The 16,242-nt window shown below is 43.6% G+C and overlaps 1 protein-coding gene across 8 annotated transcripts in view; it reads right to left on the reverse strand.

Moving 5' to 3' along the window:
* The window catches only part of foxj3 (forkhead box J3), a 139,855-nt gene that overhangs the window by 60,757 nt on the left and 62,856 nt on the right, over positions 1 to 16,242 (reverse strand). For all 8 annotated transcript variants that reach the window (XM_070860233.1, XM_070860230.1, XM_070860234.1 and 5 more), the window contains 2 exons: positions 12,919 to 13,376; positions 5,869 to 5,943 (listed from right to left, as the gene is read on the reverse strand). In XM_070860233.1, coding sequence (XP_070716334.1) covers positions 5,869 to 5,943; positions 12,919 to 13,236 — 393 coding nt within the window. In that variant the 5' untranslated portion in view covers positions 13,237 to 13,376. The remainder of the gene's footprint in view (positions 1 to 5,868; positions 5,944 to 12,918; positions 13,377 to 16,242) is intronic.

Consider the following 16,242-nt stretch of genomic DNA (forward strand, 5'->3'; position numbering starts at 1 on the left):
TGGAACTCGCTGCCTGGAACAGTGGTTGATGCAGAAACCCTCACTACTTTTAAGTGATGGTTGGATGGACACTTAAAGTGCAGCAACCTACAGGGTTACGGACCTAGAGTTGGTAATAGGGATTAGACTGGATGACCTTTTGTTGGACGGAGCAGATATAATGGTAAGTACTGTAGGGAATAGAATACGGCCAGGGTGATCTCCTGGACTAGTTTTGATTGCCTGGATGAGTCGGAGAGGAATTTTCCCAGATTTTTTCTCCCTAAATTGGCCTGGGTTTTTAATCTGGTTTTTGCCTCTCTCAGGAGATCACATGGCTCCGGTTAGGGTGGAGTGTAGAATGTTTTAGTATAAGGGGTGTCGCAGTTGTGGTGAAGCGGACTGATTGGGCTTTGCGTTTATGTCATTGTTCATAGGTTTATATGTAACCTTTAGGGCTGCTGACCAAGGGCCGTGTGGCTCTTTGTCAGCCGGCGCAGACACGATAGGCTGGAATGGCCTCCTTCTGCGCTGTAAATTTCTATGTTTCTAAAATGCATTACCATTGTTCTGCGAGTTGGTAATAGGTGCATAAAATTTAAGCTCACCAAAAAAAATAGGTTTGGAGATTTATTTTACACAAAAGGTTGCTAGGACATGGAATGCCATACCAGAAACAGAGGTGAAACCAGAATCAGTAATAGTTTTTAAAAGGAAAGTGGACAAATATTTGAAAAAGTTTACACAATGGCTAAATGGCCTCCTTTTGCATTACAGGTACAACGTCTCGAATCCAGCTGGCCAAAAACAAGAATTATCCAAAAACCGGACATTTTTGAGACAGCTAAGCTGGGGACATTGGGCTGCAAGGGACGAGGAAACCGTTAAAAAAAAACGCAGCGCCGGGCAAGACGAGGAGCGGAGGGAATCAGCGGGCGGCAAGCGGCGCCAAAAGCGAGGTCTGAAATCCGGCAAAATCCAAAAACCGGCACAGTCTCTGTCCCAAGGTTGCTGGATTTCAGACGTTGTATCTGTATAACATTTTATGATTCTCCTCAGTTTTAGATCTTGGAGTTCAAGGAACTAGTCAGAGCACCTGCACTGAGGCCCTGCAAATGATCGTTTAATACAGGCTGGTTGCAGGCACAGGATATAAGAATATAAGAACATAAGAAATAGGAGCAGGAGTTGGCCCTACAACCCCTCGAGCCTGCTCCACCATTCAATAAGATCATGGCTGATCATCGACCTCAACTCCATTTTTTCCCGCCCGATCTCCATATCCCTCGATTCCCTTGGACTCCAAAAATTTATCTTTCTCATCCTTGAATATATTCAGAGACTCAGCATCAACAGCCCTCTGGGGCAGAGAATTCCAAAGATTCACAACCCTCTGAGTGAAGAAATTCCTTCTCAACTCAGTCTTAAACGGCTGACCCCTTATCCTGAGACTGTGCCCCCTAGTTCTAGACACTCCAGCCAAGGGAAACAACTCTCAGCATCTACCCTGTCAATCCCCTTCAGAATCTTGTATGTTTCAATGAGATCACCTCTCATTCTTCCAAACTCGAGAGTAGAGGCCCATTTTACACAATCTCTCATCAGAAGACAGCCCTCTCATCCCAGGAATCAATCGAGAGTACCTCCGTTGTACCGCCTCCAAGGCAAATATACCCTTCCTTAGATAAGGAGACCAAAATTGTGCACAGTACTCCAGGTGTGGTCTCACCAAGACCCTGTACAATTGTAGCAAGACTTCCTTACTCTTATACTCCAACCCTCTTGCAATAAAGGACAATGTGCAATTTGCCTTCCTTATTGCTTGCTGTGCCTGCATGTTAGCTTTCTGTGTCTCTTGTACAAGGATACCCAAATCTCTTTGAACACCAACATTTAAATGTTTCTCAGCATTTATAAAATATTCCATTTTTCTATTCTTCCTACAAAGTGAATAACCTTACATTTCCCTACATTACACTCCATCTGCCACCTTACTGCCCATTCACTTAGTCTATCGATATCCCTTTGCAGACGCTTTGTGTTCTCCTCAGAGCTTACTGACCCACCTAGCTTTGTATAGTCAGCAAACTTGGATACATTACACCTATCTGTGCCTCCAATGTCTTCTCTGTCTAGGTAAACACTTAGCCACTGCTGGTCATATGTTCGGCCTGACACAACCTCTCAAAGATGAGAACCTCTCCATTTTGAAGTGAAATTAGGCACTCTTAACCTAGTTCCTAGTGAACAGGGCCCAAAGCACAAAACTGACCCCAAATTGGCAATCTCACTCAGAGGTTACTGAACAGCTGGCATGGGAAATGGAAAAAATGTCACACTAGCACAGTAGGAGGTCATATTCTGAGATTGGGGTTGAGTCATATTGGTGGAAAGACTAGATGGATCTTTACTCTGCATCTAATTGTGTTGCACTGATCTGCGAATACTTGTCGCTGATAATAGGTGCCTGAAATGGAATTATGCCAACTCCTGGCACCGAGACCCGCACCTCGATAACAAACTCATTAAAACAAAATACAAGGAGCTCGCTCCCTTAGTAACGGCAGAGATATTGTGTCAGACGCAACAGGAGAAAACATTGGCATCTGCCAAAGAGGGCGTATGCCAACAGCAGAGTCCTAATCATAACGCATCTGCTCAAAGAGCAAGTCCTGCTGTGGGATAGCCAACGATATTAATCTGCAAGGAGCTAAATCCAAGGGACCCATGTTAAATGAACCGTGTCCTCAAACAGCACCATCCTAAATTTGGCTCAGCAGCAAATTGAAACATGTTGGAAAGAAGCTCTGTCCAAAATCATGGCATGACTGACTGACAGGAAACATTCCCCAGCGCCTAAAATAAACCTTTCAGGTAATACAACAAATATTTAATGTCACATTCAGCTGCTAATCGAAGCAAATTCTTATAAAATACAATTGGTTTCAAGTCTAAATTAGTATATTTAGAAGCCTTGGGGTGAGAAAGTATCAATTTCTAAATAGAGACTCCCGGTACATTCCCGTTCAATAGAACGTTGCTAACTCAGATCTCAACCTTTAATGATATAAATACCTTACAGCAATCGTTTTCAAACTTTTCATTTCTATAAAAATACATACCCACATCAAATATCGAGATTCCCTGCAAATACTGACATATCGCAGGGACCTCCTGCAAATATGGCTGCACCCAGGGACCAGTGTCCTAATTTCCCAAATCTAAGGAGTCAAATACATAATTCTCTGTATACTATGCTCAGTCTGCAGTATGCCTGGGCCTAAATGGACAGAAATCTGATAACTGGACAGCCCACTTAACATAATTGGACATCAGTTTGAAAACTGATGCCTTACAGTCCTGCTGATGCAGGCAGCCCAGACCTCAGCAACAGCACAAGGTAAATGAGGCCGTGCTGCTGCCCTGGGAACCGCCGAAACTCTTTCCCTCAGCCATCAAACAGATATCTTTCATCAGCACCTCCAAAAGCAGCACTTTCCACCCAATCATTGAGCTGTTCAAACCTTGCCCAGTAAAGACATGAATTTAAGACTTATGGAAGGAAGCAGGAACTTTATCAAGTGCCTTTCAGGACATCCCAAAGCACTTCACAGCCAATCAAGTATTTTTGAATTGTCGTCACTGTCGTAACATAGGGAAACGTGACAGCTAATATGCGCACAGCAAGGTTCCATAAGCAGCAATTAGATAAATGACACGACATTCTGTTTTCAGTGCTGTTGGTTGAGAAGTAATATTGGCCAGGACACCAAGAGAACGTGCCTGTACTTTTTCGAATAGTGCCATGGGATTTTTTACACCCACCTGAGGACACAGACAAGGCCTTATCGGCTTAACTTCTCAAATGAAAGACAGCAGCTCTGACAGTGCAGCACAGCCTCACTGCAGCAGTGAAGTATCAGCCTGGATTCTGTGGAGTGGGACTTGAACACATGACCTAAGCCAGAGTGCTACCACTAAGCCAAGTCCGATACATGCTCAAGAGAACTGCTTGTTGCTTTGGTGCTGTGAAATTCAACATACAGTATAAAGGCGCAGCTTCCAAAGTACTGGGAGCCTACACGATTGCAAACACCTTCTTGGATCAGTCCTGTAGTACAAGTGGAACACTAGTTAGTTTCTTGATTTCAGTGTGCTTCTAATGATTGTGCTTCATGGGAACTGGAAGGTGCAGTGCTTTAGACATTGTCAGCCATCTCCGAGACCAAGGTTTAACTCCAATCCAGACTAATGGATGCAAGTCTTCCCTCTCTGCTGACTGAAAGGCATGTGCTGTGAAATAGCATTCTCAACCTAGCTCCTGGTGGGGATGTACACAGCACAAAACTGCCCCAAATTCAGCACCAAATGGCATTATAATTGTTGTTGTGCGGGTAGGAGGGCATTCTTCTGAAGTTGAGGCTGAACTACACATATATGGAAGATTTACTTGCATCCAACTCTGTACCGAAACGGTGTTCTCGAAAGGAGATGGGAGTTTTATTTCCTAGGACTAACATCTCTCACCTTGCTGCACACAAAGTTCACCAAATTAAAACTGTAGAATATATGTGCATAACTGTGTTTTGCTTCAAAACGTATGTGAAATTTAATGTACAACTGCACTTCCAGCTAAAGACCCGAGTAAACTTGCGCTTATCCAAAACTTGGCTGCCCAGATCTTGTCTCACAACAAGCCCCATTCATCCATCACCCATGATCGTTGACCTACATTGGCTCCCAGCAATGCCTCAATTTTAAAATTCCCACCCTTGTGTTCAAATTCCTCCATGGCCATGCCCCTCCCTATCTCTATAACCTCCTACAGCCCTACAACTCTCTGAGAACTCTTCGTTTCTCCAATTCTGACCTCTTGTGCATCCCCAATTTCCTTCACCCTCCATTGGTAGCTTTGCCTTCAGCTGTATAGACTGTAAGCTCTGGAATTCCCTCCCTAAACCTCGCCACCTCTATATCTTTCTCTCCTCCTTTAAGACGCTCCTTAAAATCTACTTCATTGATTAAGCTTTCAGTCATCTATCCTAATAACTCTTTATATGGTTCGGTGTCAAATTTTGTCTGATAATGCTCCTGTGAAGCACCTTGGGATATGTTACTATGTTAAAGGCGCTATATAAATGCAACTTCTTGTAGTGCATTACATGGAGGAGAAAATGGTAGACTGAACTAAAGAATTACATGTAGGGAGATAAAAAAATAAGAATTGAAACAGACTTAGGAGAGGTACAGGAAAGCTGGGGATGTCGCACTTGTACAGGTCATTACACAGAAGAGGAAGAAGGGCACAGAGTGCATTACAGAGCATCACTCAGCAGTGGCTGCTCATGTTTGTCCACAGGTTCCCACATATTTAAATCTGGGCCATTTGGAACATGAGAATAGAAAGCTGTAGCCTCCCAAATCAAGCCTCAATGCTTTTTACAATGGTTAACTTAATTACATAATCAGAGTTTAAAGAGTGTGTATGAATTGAATAATTGCGAGCCCATTGTTACTCACGTGGCAATCCTGCACTCAACAATGGTCATACTACAACTGCCCTGTCACACTCCTACCAAACATGACATTTTCTCAGCTGAAGTAAATACATACTAACTTGTTAAACGAGAACAAATAATCAAGGGCGAGGAAAATTCTATCAATTGATCCAACTACTTGATTCGGATCCCTGCAAAGCCAACCAAGGAGCAGTCCATGGTCTGGACTGTCATACGTAGTTAACACACTGGTGAGAAGAATTGAAAACAGCAAGTGGAGCAAAATTTGCTGTACAGATGTAAAGTTTAAATACACTTGGTTAACTTTCACTCTCCGCTAGTTTCGGAGTGCAATGTCACAGCATACAGCAGGAACAAGCTGTGCACCTACCTTGCCCGGATCATCCTTGGACCGAGGCACTTTCAGGAAACATTTGTTTAACGATAAGTTGTGTCGAATGGAATTCTGTAAAAAAAATGCAAAGAGAGAGCAATGTTAAAAGGATCAAGTCACCTGAGGTAATCATAAGCAAATCTTGCAATAGTAAATTCAATATTCAGACCAGCAAAAACACCGATACAAGAAGTCCATGTTTACTGGTACTGTCAGACAAGCTGGTTTGTCCTTGGACAGATTAAAAGGATTTCCTGGAAGCTCAAGACGAACATATTGTATTTGAGCCTAAGAGAGTTTGGAATAAAGCCCAGTTTAACTTCGGAAACAAATGCATCAAATGGTACAAACTCTTTAGACTTGCATTAATAGCCAATGTCATGCAGAATGTCAATTTAATGCCCATTGGTGTCAAATTATTGGGAAGTAGTGATCTGTGGCTGTCCAAACTGATTTCACATAACCTTAAAGCAGATCGATTGAAAGGAAACTTTCCTTACATCAGGTCAGGCAGCATCTGTGGAAAGTGTTAACATTTCAGGCCGTTTAGGTCATCAACTTGAAACATTAACTCTGCTTCTCTCTCCACAGATGCTGCCTGACCTGCTGAGTAATTTCCAGCATTTGTGTTTTTTATTTCAGATTTCCAGCATCTGCAGTATTTTGATTTACTTTTGTTACGTCAATTTGAGTTAGATTCAATCCAAGGTTCTAAAAAGGTAAAAGAAACTGCCCGAGTCCATTGAAACTCCAGACCCTTTACACAGTAGTCCTAATCACAATAATGAGACGGCTCCCATGGTGGCTTAATTGGTAAATACATAATTCCACAGGCATCTTCCAGTACCTTACCCAAATGGCCATTTTTCATGCACGAGTCCTGGCAGTGTGTGTGTGCTCGGAAGCTACTTAACCACAAGTGGCACAACTGCCAAGCCTGACTAACGACACAACTGGGGGCCAAAGCAGTTAACCGTTGTTCTGTATCGCTACCTTTATCAAATAGCTCAAAGGATGGGGTAATTTTATTTTTCATTGGGAAACCCAGGTGAAGGGCCATAGTGCAGGACAGCACCCAGGTTGAAAAGAGTAGGTGTGCAACTGAGGTAATTTAAGCAATTAGATGACAATGAAATTTGGTTTCCAAGTAATTTGTGAATACGTGGTGACGTACATACAGGAGACTGGGATGATAATTCTTCAGGCAACTGATTGGCAGGAACTCCTTTGAGTAGCATAAATAGTTTATTAAGGACCAAAAATCTCTTCCTGCAGCATAGTGCATGGTGCCAGGCAGATGATTTTAACGGAAGATGATTACAAAGTTCAAATTCCTCACTTTAACTATCATTTGTACGGTACCTGGTATTTTCCTTTATGGGATTGAAGTGACGTGGTCACCATAGTGATGTATGGGACGATCCGATAGGCAAGCATAAACATTATGAATGTAATTGCACAGGATCACAGTAGTAAAGTTGTTACGCAAGTTACACTGACGTAGAAGGCAAACAGAAATGCACAATGTGAGTATAAAGGTCGGGCCCTCTCGGTTGAGTCATTAGAGAACTATTTGGTTGGTGGAAAGTTAATACAATCAAAGGCAGGTACTGCAATTATCGGTGTAGGACAGGGATTCAGCTGATTTGTCCAAGGGCAAGAGCCGTGTTTCATACTATTGTTTATAAAGGAGTACTGTGCCATATCTTTAGAAAAAGCAGTATAGATTGTTAAGAAAGGTAATAAAACTAGTGTTGCAATGGGCTTCCCCCCACCAATGGCTTGCCGAGTTTAGCCAAGGAATGGTTAAGCCGCACGGGTTAGCAACATCCCAGGTTTGATCCGCGGTTTGTGCTGATTCAGTTAATTGTAACTACGGCAGCAATTGAGTCTCAGTGCCACTGGATTAGGTCAGGGGAAATCTCATTCAGGGCCTCTGCTCATTCACCAGTGGCACCTGTTGGAAATATTATGCAAGAACATTGGGGACAGTCAGAAAAATGATGTGATGCACCAAGTGGTCAAACAATCCCGGTTTGGGCACACACAAAGCATGGCATCTGGCTGAGATATCAGAGGATAACTGGCACCTGTGGAACTATACCTCAGCAGCACTCAATGCCTTAAGGAGAGATGGGGGGGGGTGGGGGGAAAAGACCCATAATGCTATTATATTATTAAAGGGATCACAACTCAGGGAGGAAGCAAGCTTTCAGCATCATGTGCGCCCCTTACAATGCTCATTAAGTCACTGACAGTGGCATTCAAAGACAATGTACATCACTTGTCCATGGTTATTTTTGACCATCATGAGTTGTATCCCATGACAAGGTTTTCAACACACACCCTCCCTCCTCTCTAATGTGAATGGTTTATTTTTTTTTTAAACTGAAGGTTAAAACACAATCACTTCATCAAAGAAATGCAGAAACAACACATGGTGATAGTTCTGAAACAAGAACTGCAGCTTTGAAAACACCCTGACTAGAAGGACTAATGCCAAGTGCCAATAAACCCGAGTTACTGCGTGTGTGTTTCTTTGCAACGCATCACATAACCACAACCTGGATTCCCCCAGCTATGCCAATTTTCTTTATTTATAACAACATTACTAGCCATCGTAAAGCAAGAATTCGTAAAGAAAGAACTGACATTTATTAGCACCTTACCACATCCTCAGGACAATATGTAGCATTTCACAACCAATAAAATACTTCTGAAGTGCAGCCACTGTGGTTATGTCGGCAAACACAGCAACCAATTGCACACAGCGAGTTCCCACAAACAGCAATGTGATGAATGACCAGTTAAACTGCTTTGGTTGTTCTGGCTGAGAGAGCAATGTTGGCCAGGAAAACTCGCAGCTATTCTTCAAATAGTATCCGGAGACCTCTCATATCCATTTGAGCAGGCAAATGGAGCCTTGGTTTAACATCTCACCCAAAAGACAACACCTCCAACAATACAGTCCTGAAGTGTTACTTTAGAGTACATCCTCTAGATCTGGAATAGCAATTGAACCCACAACAATCACACTCAGAGGCAAGAGGGCTATCAGCTGAGGCAGGGCAACAAAGAACATCACAAGTTCTGGTTTGACACATCATTAAATGACACCTCATGAACAAGACCAAACAAAACAATTGTCATTTTAATAAAGCTTTGGGTGTAGTTATTTTCCAACGTGGCATTTAGTCAATACTTTAAAATATTCAAATTTCTTCCTCTCCTGAAGATGCCAACTCATGCTGGAGTATAATTCCAAAAGGTACCATCAGCCTTCCTGTACCTGACCAAAGTGACCAATCCTCATGCCTGGAAAGTCGGCAGGCTATTCTTCCAAAAGGGTCATACAGCTCAGCCTGATCCGGTCCTCAGCACACGCACACGTCCCAGCATTAGTTATGAAAAGATAGGTCTTTTACCGTCTTCACTCTTCAAACAATAATGCACCTTCCACACACGGTAAGTAGCCAGCGTGATTAGTTCTAGGGAAACTATGCACAGAGTAGCTCATGAAAATGTCATTAGGCTACAAATGGGCAATGCCCCACATGGTTTCCTATTCCCACACTATGGGCCCAAGTTTCCACATGATTTGCGCCTGATTTTTTAGGAGCAACTGGTGGAGAACGGACTATCGTAGAAATCGCAATTCTCCACATTTTTTTTTCTGCAGTTCTAGTCAGGTAGAACAGTTTCACTTTGGAACAGAATTTTTTCTTCAAAAGGGGGCGTGTCCGGCCACTGACGCCTGATTTGAAAGTTTCCACAGTGAAAACGTACTCCAAACTAACTTAGAATGGAGCAAGTGAAGATTTTTGTAGAACTGAAAAAACCTTGTCTACACATTTAAAAAATCAGGCGCAGGTTACAAATTAGGCGTCCAGAACGAGGCGGGGGGGGGGGGGGGGGGGGAAAGGGGGGAGAAGGGAAGTCATTAAATTCTATAATAAATCCTTATTTATACTTATACAAATAAATCCAACTTGAATAAAAATTTATAAGCAAAGAAAAGATTAAATAAACCATCTTCCTACCTGTGTGAAAGTGCTTCAGCCAGGGAGAATGCTGCGGGGGGGGTTGGGGGGAGGGAAGAAGGAGGCAGCCGTTCGTTCCCGCGGGGGGGGGGGGGGGAGGAGGGAGGGGAGGAGGGAAACGGCTGCCTCAACTTTGAGGCTTCCTGCAGCCTTCTCACTGCTGCAAGAAGCCTCAGTGCTGATGGCAATGTGCTTTTATTAAAAAATGTTCAAAAATTAATCAGCTACAAAGAACTACAAAAATGGCCGAGTGCCAATGTTTCCTTCACACTGCGCGTGCGTGAACGCTCCAACGCGCACGTGCAGCGTTGCCGGCAGGAAAAAAAACTAATTTAAATGGTACCCGCCCCCTCTCACTTACAAAATCGGCGTGAGTGTAGGCTCCGCCCCCCTGGGCGCCGCGCCAAGCAGACATGGAGCTGCAGGGCGCTCCAGAATCGTGCGGTTTTTTTCCGGCGCGAAAAACGGGCGCCCAGCTCGGAGGTGCGCCCGTTTTTTATCGTGTGGAAACTTGGGCCCTATAAAGTCGCAATTACACCATTTCATTTTGACCCAAAGTTAAAATTAACTAACCGCTTAACACTAATACACCCAAAAGATGCCCTTTGAGGAGATGGGTGTTGGATGCATATCATTTAAAAAAATGACAGCCTTCAACGTGGGTACATTTTACTCTTCATTACAGATCCTCCAAACATCTTCAGAGCATGGCAAAGCACTACAGACTATGGGGAGGCGAGCCCTTGCAAAGTAGCCATAACATGAGCTGTCAGGATCAAAGTAACAAAAGTATCACCATGACAAGGCAGCAGTGTACAAGGCAGCCTGGAATCTGCAAGAAATGCCCAGGAAGCAGCCATGGAATGGGTGATGATCCTTAGCCTGCTACTTGACGTTCCCTGCAAGATGGTAACAGTGTAGGATACACTCAACCATTCATTAAGCTATCTGCAACTGGGAATCAATGAAGGTCCAATGGGGCACAATTTCCAAGCAGCTCAGATAAAATAGAACATGAAAGGATGATGAAAGACAAATAACCATATGAACCCAGATAGATTTTTAACCAATTCTCGATCAATTCTGGAAGTACTCAATAATTTAGCGAACATCACAGAAGGTAGACTGACTTGGCCCAATGGTTGTCATTTTTCAATAACTAGGAATATTTCCAGGTGCAGATATCTGACCGCAATTATGACAGAAGTGTCTTGCCTCTGCTCCTTCACATGTCTGAGAACTACAGTTTGCAGGATTACCAGTATGACTTTTGTTTTATCTGCTTGGATTTTTGTGAATTATCCATAGGATTAGAAAAAATGTGCACAGAAACCCATGAGCCTGGAGAAGGAGAGACAACACAACCTGCACATCGAGATGGCCTCAAGCAAAAACACAGGAGCTGGTAGTTATCCGGAGTGGCAAACAGGTACAGGATGAAATAAAAATATTTACACTTTGCAATTAATCTATTCAAAATAAATTAAAACTTTAATCTCTCCTGATCCATCAGTAGATAATACATTATTGTTTTAACTAAATAGTTTGGAGATTACAAATAAGAAAGGGACCAATCACGTGTGAATTGGTATTCAGCATTTTGAAATTTAGTTAGGGTTAAGATGACATTAACATGTCTAAAGACAACGCTAGAGAATATCTTGAACAACAATTTATTTTATAGAGAACAAAATCATTTAAAATGAATTGAGCAGCTGAAGACAGTGCTCAAGATCAAAGACGTTAATCTTCACTTTCAAGAGCAATATATACAAATTTTGCCAGTCAACTGTAATATTCAATTCTCTCCCTTGATGACCTTTCCTACTCCTTAAACCCTACCTCTTTGACCAAGCTTTTAGCACTCATCCCAATATCTCCTCCTTTGGCTCAGTGTCAATTTTTGTCTGGTTACACTCCTCTGAAGTGCCTTGGGACATTTTGAATACGTTACAAGCGCTATATAAATGCAAGCTGTTGATTTTACAGCAGCTGTAATTAAAGCAACTTTTCTCATTAAACCATAGTTCTAAACTCTCCTTTTAGTTGCATGCTAGTGCACACCAGGGCAATGAGGTGGGCAAATCTTAATTCTAGCTAATCCTCACAATTCAATGTACATCTTTGGTGGGGTGGGAGGGTTCCAATTTTCTCCCCTTAAAAGGTAATTTGCTGGAGTATTGTTGTGCGGAGACTGTCCAGAATCTTGCCCAAGTGGTCATGTCACCTCAGCCTAGAAATTCATTAAATGTGAATTAAGACAGTGAGTGGCAGGCTAGTCGACTGCAGGAGGCAGCACAACCAAGCCATCTCCTATCCTCAGCTAGTGTTCACATACAGCCAGTTTCTAGCTGGATAGCAATCAGAAGCAGGAATCTTGGCTGTTTTTTTTTTTCCCCCTCTCAGGTTTGACCTTGGCTCAGTGGCAGCATTCTCGCCTTATGGCCCACTTGAACCCATTTATCTCAAGACTTAAACACAATCTAGATTGACAACTCAGACAGTATTGAGGGAGTAATGCACTATCGGAGTGGCTGACATTCAGTTGAGATGTTAACCAAATCAGCCTCTGCCCGCTCAGGTGGACATAAAAGATCCCATGGCACTAATTCAAAGAGGAGGGGATATCTCCCGCCGTCTTGACCAACATTTCTCTCTCAATCAACACCACTAACACATTACCTGGTCATTTATCTCATTGTTTTTGTGGGATCTTGTGCATAAATTAGCTGCTGCGTTTTCATTACATCAGTGACTGCACTTTAAATATACTTCATTGTTTGGGAAGGACATCTTTAAGATGTGAAAGGCTCGATGTAAATGCATGTTCTTTCTTTCTCTCTAGCTCAGTGCTTTGCTTAGTGTCACACTAGATGGTGCCTTTGCTCAGTAGGCCATTGGGGGAGGTGTTAGTGGAGTCTCTCAACTCTGTACAGCTGAAAGTCCAAATCTCAGGTGTTTTCTCTAGATAGTACCCAGTCTCGTAACTTTCTTCCTAGTAACTTACCTTCCAGCCACTGCCGGCTTCTCTGTAATACGGGAAGTTATCACAGATCCACTGGTAGATCTCACTGAGCGTCATTTTCTTTTTCGGCGAGCTGTTGATAGCGAAGGTGATGAGGCTGGCATAGCTGTATGGTGGCTTGCCGTCTTTGTTCTGTGCATCCTGGTCCAGGGTCGTGTTCGGATCCAGAAGGGCGGTTTTCTTTGAAACCCCGCCGCCAGCCACGTTCTGGGCAGCATCCGCTTTCTGAATGGCTGCCCTCATCGTCAGCTGTGGCAGCCAATCCATGGACGTCAGGCTGCTTTCCAGCTCTGACGTCATTGCGCTGAATCACTCCTCCACCAGCTGTCAATAGAGTTTGTAATCCACACAATAGGCGTTCCACTCCCAACAGAGAAGCCACACTGCAGGCAGTTCCCAGACTCTCAATCCACTTCAGACTGGAGGAAAGTAGGCTTATTCTAAAAGAATGAAAGAGAAGGTTACAATTTAGTTCAGAAAATGTGGTAGAGAATAATTCACCAACAAATAATTTGCATTAAGTCTCACTGGAACGGTGAACCATTTCACTAATCTTCCCAACATCTGGACTATAGAGATGCAGAATCTAGATCACTTGTTGACAGTTTTAGTGCAATCACTAGGCTTAGTGTATTACTACCATACACTACAGAGAAAAATAATTGCACTAAAATGTTAACATGTGATGCCTAGTTGTGTGATTGGAGGAAGCAGCGTGCGGCGGCCTGGCCTGGAAATCGGCACGGTCCCGGCCTGCAAGACCATCAGCAGGCTGGGATCATTGGAGGGAGCAGCGTGTGGCGGGATACCATTGCAGGGAGCAGCGCATACTGCTGCAGGAGGGCGACAGCTACGAAACAAGGTCACTGATTGCAGTGCGGGCAGGCACAGTAGGAGAGGCGAAGGAGCAGCAAGAGTCCAGAGAGGGAAGTGACCGGTGCCCAGGAGAGGCGTGAATCTGGGGCCCAGGGGAGGCGAGGGCCCAGGGACAGCACGGACCAGCCCACACTGCGTTATGTGTGCGCGCTCGGTCTGTGCAGCAGAGCTGGTCTCCAGTTAGTCTTGGGTAATCCTTGCCACTGGACCAAGACCTAGCTCTGTCAAACCCATGTGGTGCCTGGCGTGCAACGGCCTTCACACGTTAAAAAAAATCCACGCACAGGCATCGTCCACCCTTCAAGATGTAGCTCGGGATCTGGAATATTAGGTCCTTCATTGAAACATCTGTGAACTCATCCCTTTTTGGCATGGAAGCAAGTCATCCTCGCTTCGAGGGACTGCCTATGATGGAGTTGTGTGATGTTTTTAATTCACCCTCTCAAAATTGCTCCCATCAGTAACAAACTATTAGTGTAGTTCACCCTAGTTGCATATGTAACTCAAACCATCCTCTCCACACACAACACAAGTTGGGGGGAGTAAAATCTAAAATTGAACCGCAAAGTTCAAGTGGTTATCTATCCATCTATTTTATTTTAATTGAGTTTCCGTCCTGTCTGGTGTATCTTGCTCCATTGCAACCACGCAAGTGTTCATGTACTATTGGTCAGGCTGGTTATCCATGGAACAATCTCCTCGCTCCCACTGTTGATCCTGGCCTTTTACCTCTAACAAACCTCTCCATTTCTGGGCTTCACCACTCCCACTCTGGGCAACTCGGCTGTTCCTCCTGAGCCTGGACTACATCTACAATAAACTATTTTATCTTTGGGGAAGCCATATGTTAGGACAACTGAAATGGAGAATCATGCAAATCATGACTCCCAGGCAAAAGAAAAGGGCTTACTCTATCAAAGTGGCAGTTCAATTAGAAACATACAGCAGCTTTTTTACCCCAATGATTAACCCTCAAGAGTTAAGTTTTTTTGGATTATTCAATAATTGTGAAAAGGAAGTTTCCTCCTCAACAAGATCAAGTTCTGTTCAGTTCATAGCCAAGCTGATTTTTTAAAAATCAGATCATGAGTGAGTTCATATTTACTGCATGTCATGGGTGTGGGATTGAGACAGATGAAGGCCCTGCCACTGAAGATAGAGCAGGAACAGGGAACGCAAAAAAAGTCAGAGTCAGAGAGGGCACATGATGGAACATCGAGCTAGAGGAGGTTGCAGAGGTATAGAGGGCCAGACCATAAAGGGATTTGCAAATGAGAATAAGAATTTTGAATTCAATGCTCTGGGAGATGGGAAACCAATCGAGGTTGGCAAGCACAGGGGTGACGGGAACTGGATTTAGGGTGGGTAGGATGCGGAGGCAGAGTTTCAGACAAGCTATAGTTTATGCAGGATGGAACTTGAGGGGAGCGAGGAGTTATCAAGCCTCAAGTGATAAAGGCTTGCATGTGGCAGTAAAGAGACGATTAAGATTACTTTTTATTTTGTCCATGGGCAACACTACAGAAGATCAACCAGTCATATGAAAATGTTGTACACCCATTATGTTTCACTGACTTTCTACTGAGATCACTGATTCTATGTGCAATTTAATATTTCATTTTTTTTTTTAAACTTGCTATAGTATTATTTTCCCACCCAAATGACAAAGCAGTGGAACAAGCTCTGGCCACAATTGCTGGTATTTTTTCCAGGTGAGCTCTGTTGCACACCCAATGAGCTACAAATTTCCAAGAAGGGAATGCTGGTTTTAACTGGTGCTCAGTCATGTTCCGTTTGCTTCCCTGTCATCTCTGGAGTCCCACCAAAACAGAACAAGTTACAACAAAATACCAGTGTATCTGAAATCATGCTGCACCATACACAAACCACATACACATTTCTAAATCTAGGGTGAATCCTTCCTGGCTGACTTCCCACATTCTACCCTACATAAACTTGAGGTCATCCAAAACTCGGCAGCCCATGTCCTAACTCGCATCAAGTCCCGCTCACCCATCACCCCTGTGCTCGCTGACCTACATTGGCTCCCGGTTAAGCAACGCCTTAATTTCAAAAATCTTATCCTAGTTTACAAATCCCTCCGTAACCTCGCCCATCCCCATCTCTGTAATCTCCTTCAGCCACACAAACCACTTCCCTCCCCCCAAGATGTCTGTGCTCCTCAAATTCTGCACTCAAGCATCCTTGATTATAATCACTCAATCATCGGTGGCCGTGTCTTCAGCTGCCTAGGCCCCAAGCTCTGGAACTCCCTGCCTAAACCTCTCCATCTCTCTTTCCTCCTTTAAGACGCTCCTTAAAACCTACCTCTTTGACAAGCTCTGCCATAATGTGGCACGGTGTCAAATTTATTTGTTTTGTCTTAAAGCACTCCTGTGAAGCGACTTGGGATGTTTTTCTACGTTAATG

The sequence above is a fragment of the Pristiophorus japonicus genome, chromosome 18, assembly GCF_044704955.1.
Source record: "Pristiophorus japonicus isolate sPriJap1 chromosome 18, sPriJap1.hap1, whole genome shotgun sequence".
NCBI lineage: Eukaryota > Metazoa > Chordata > Chondrichthyes > Pristiophoridae > Pristiophorus > Pristiophorus japonicus.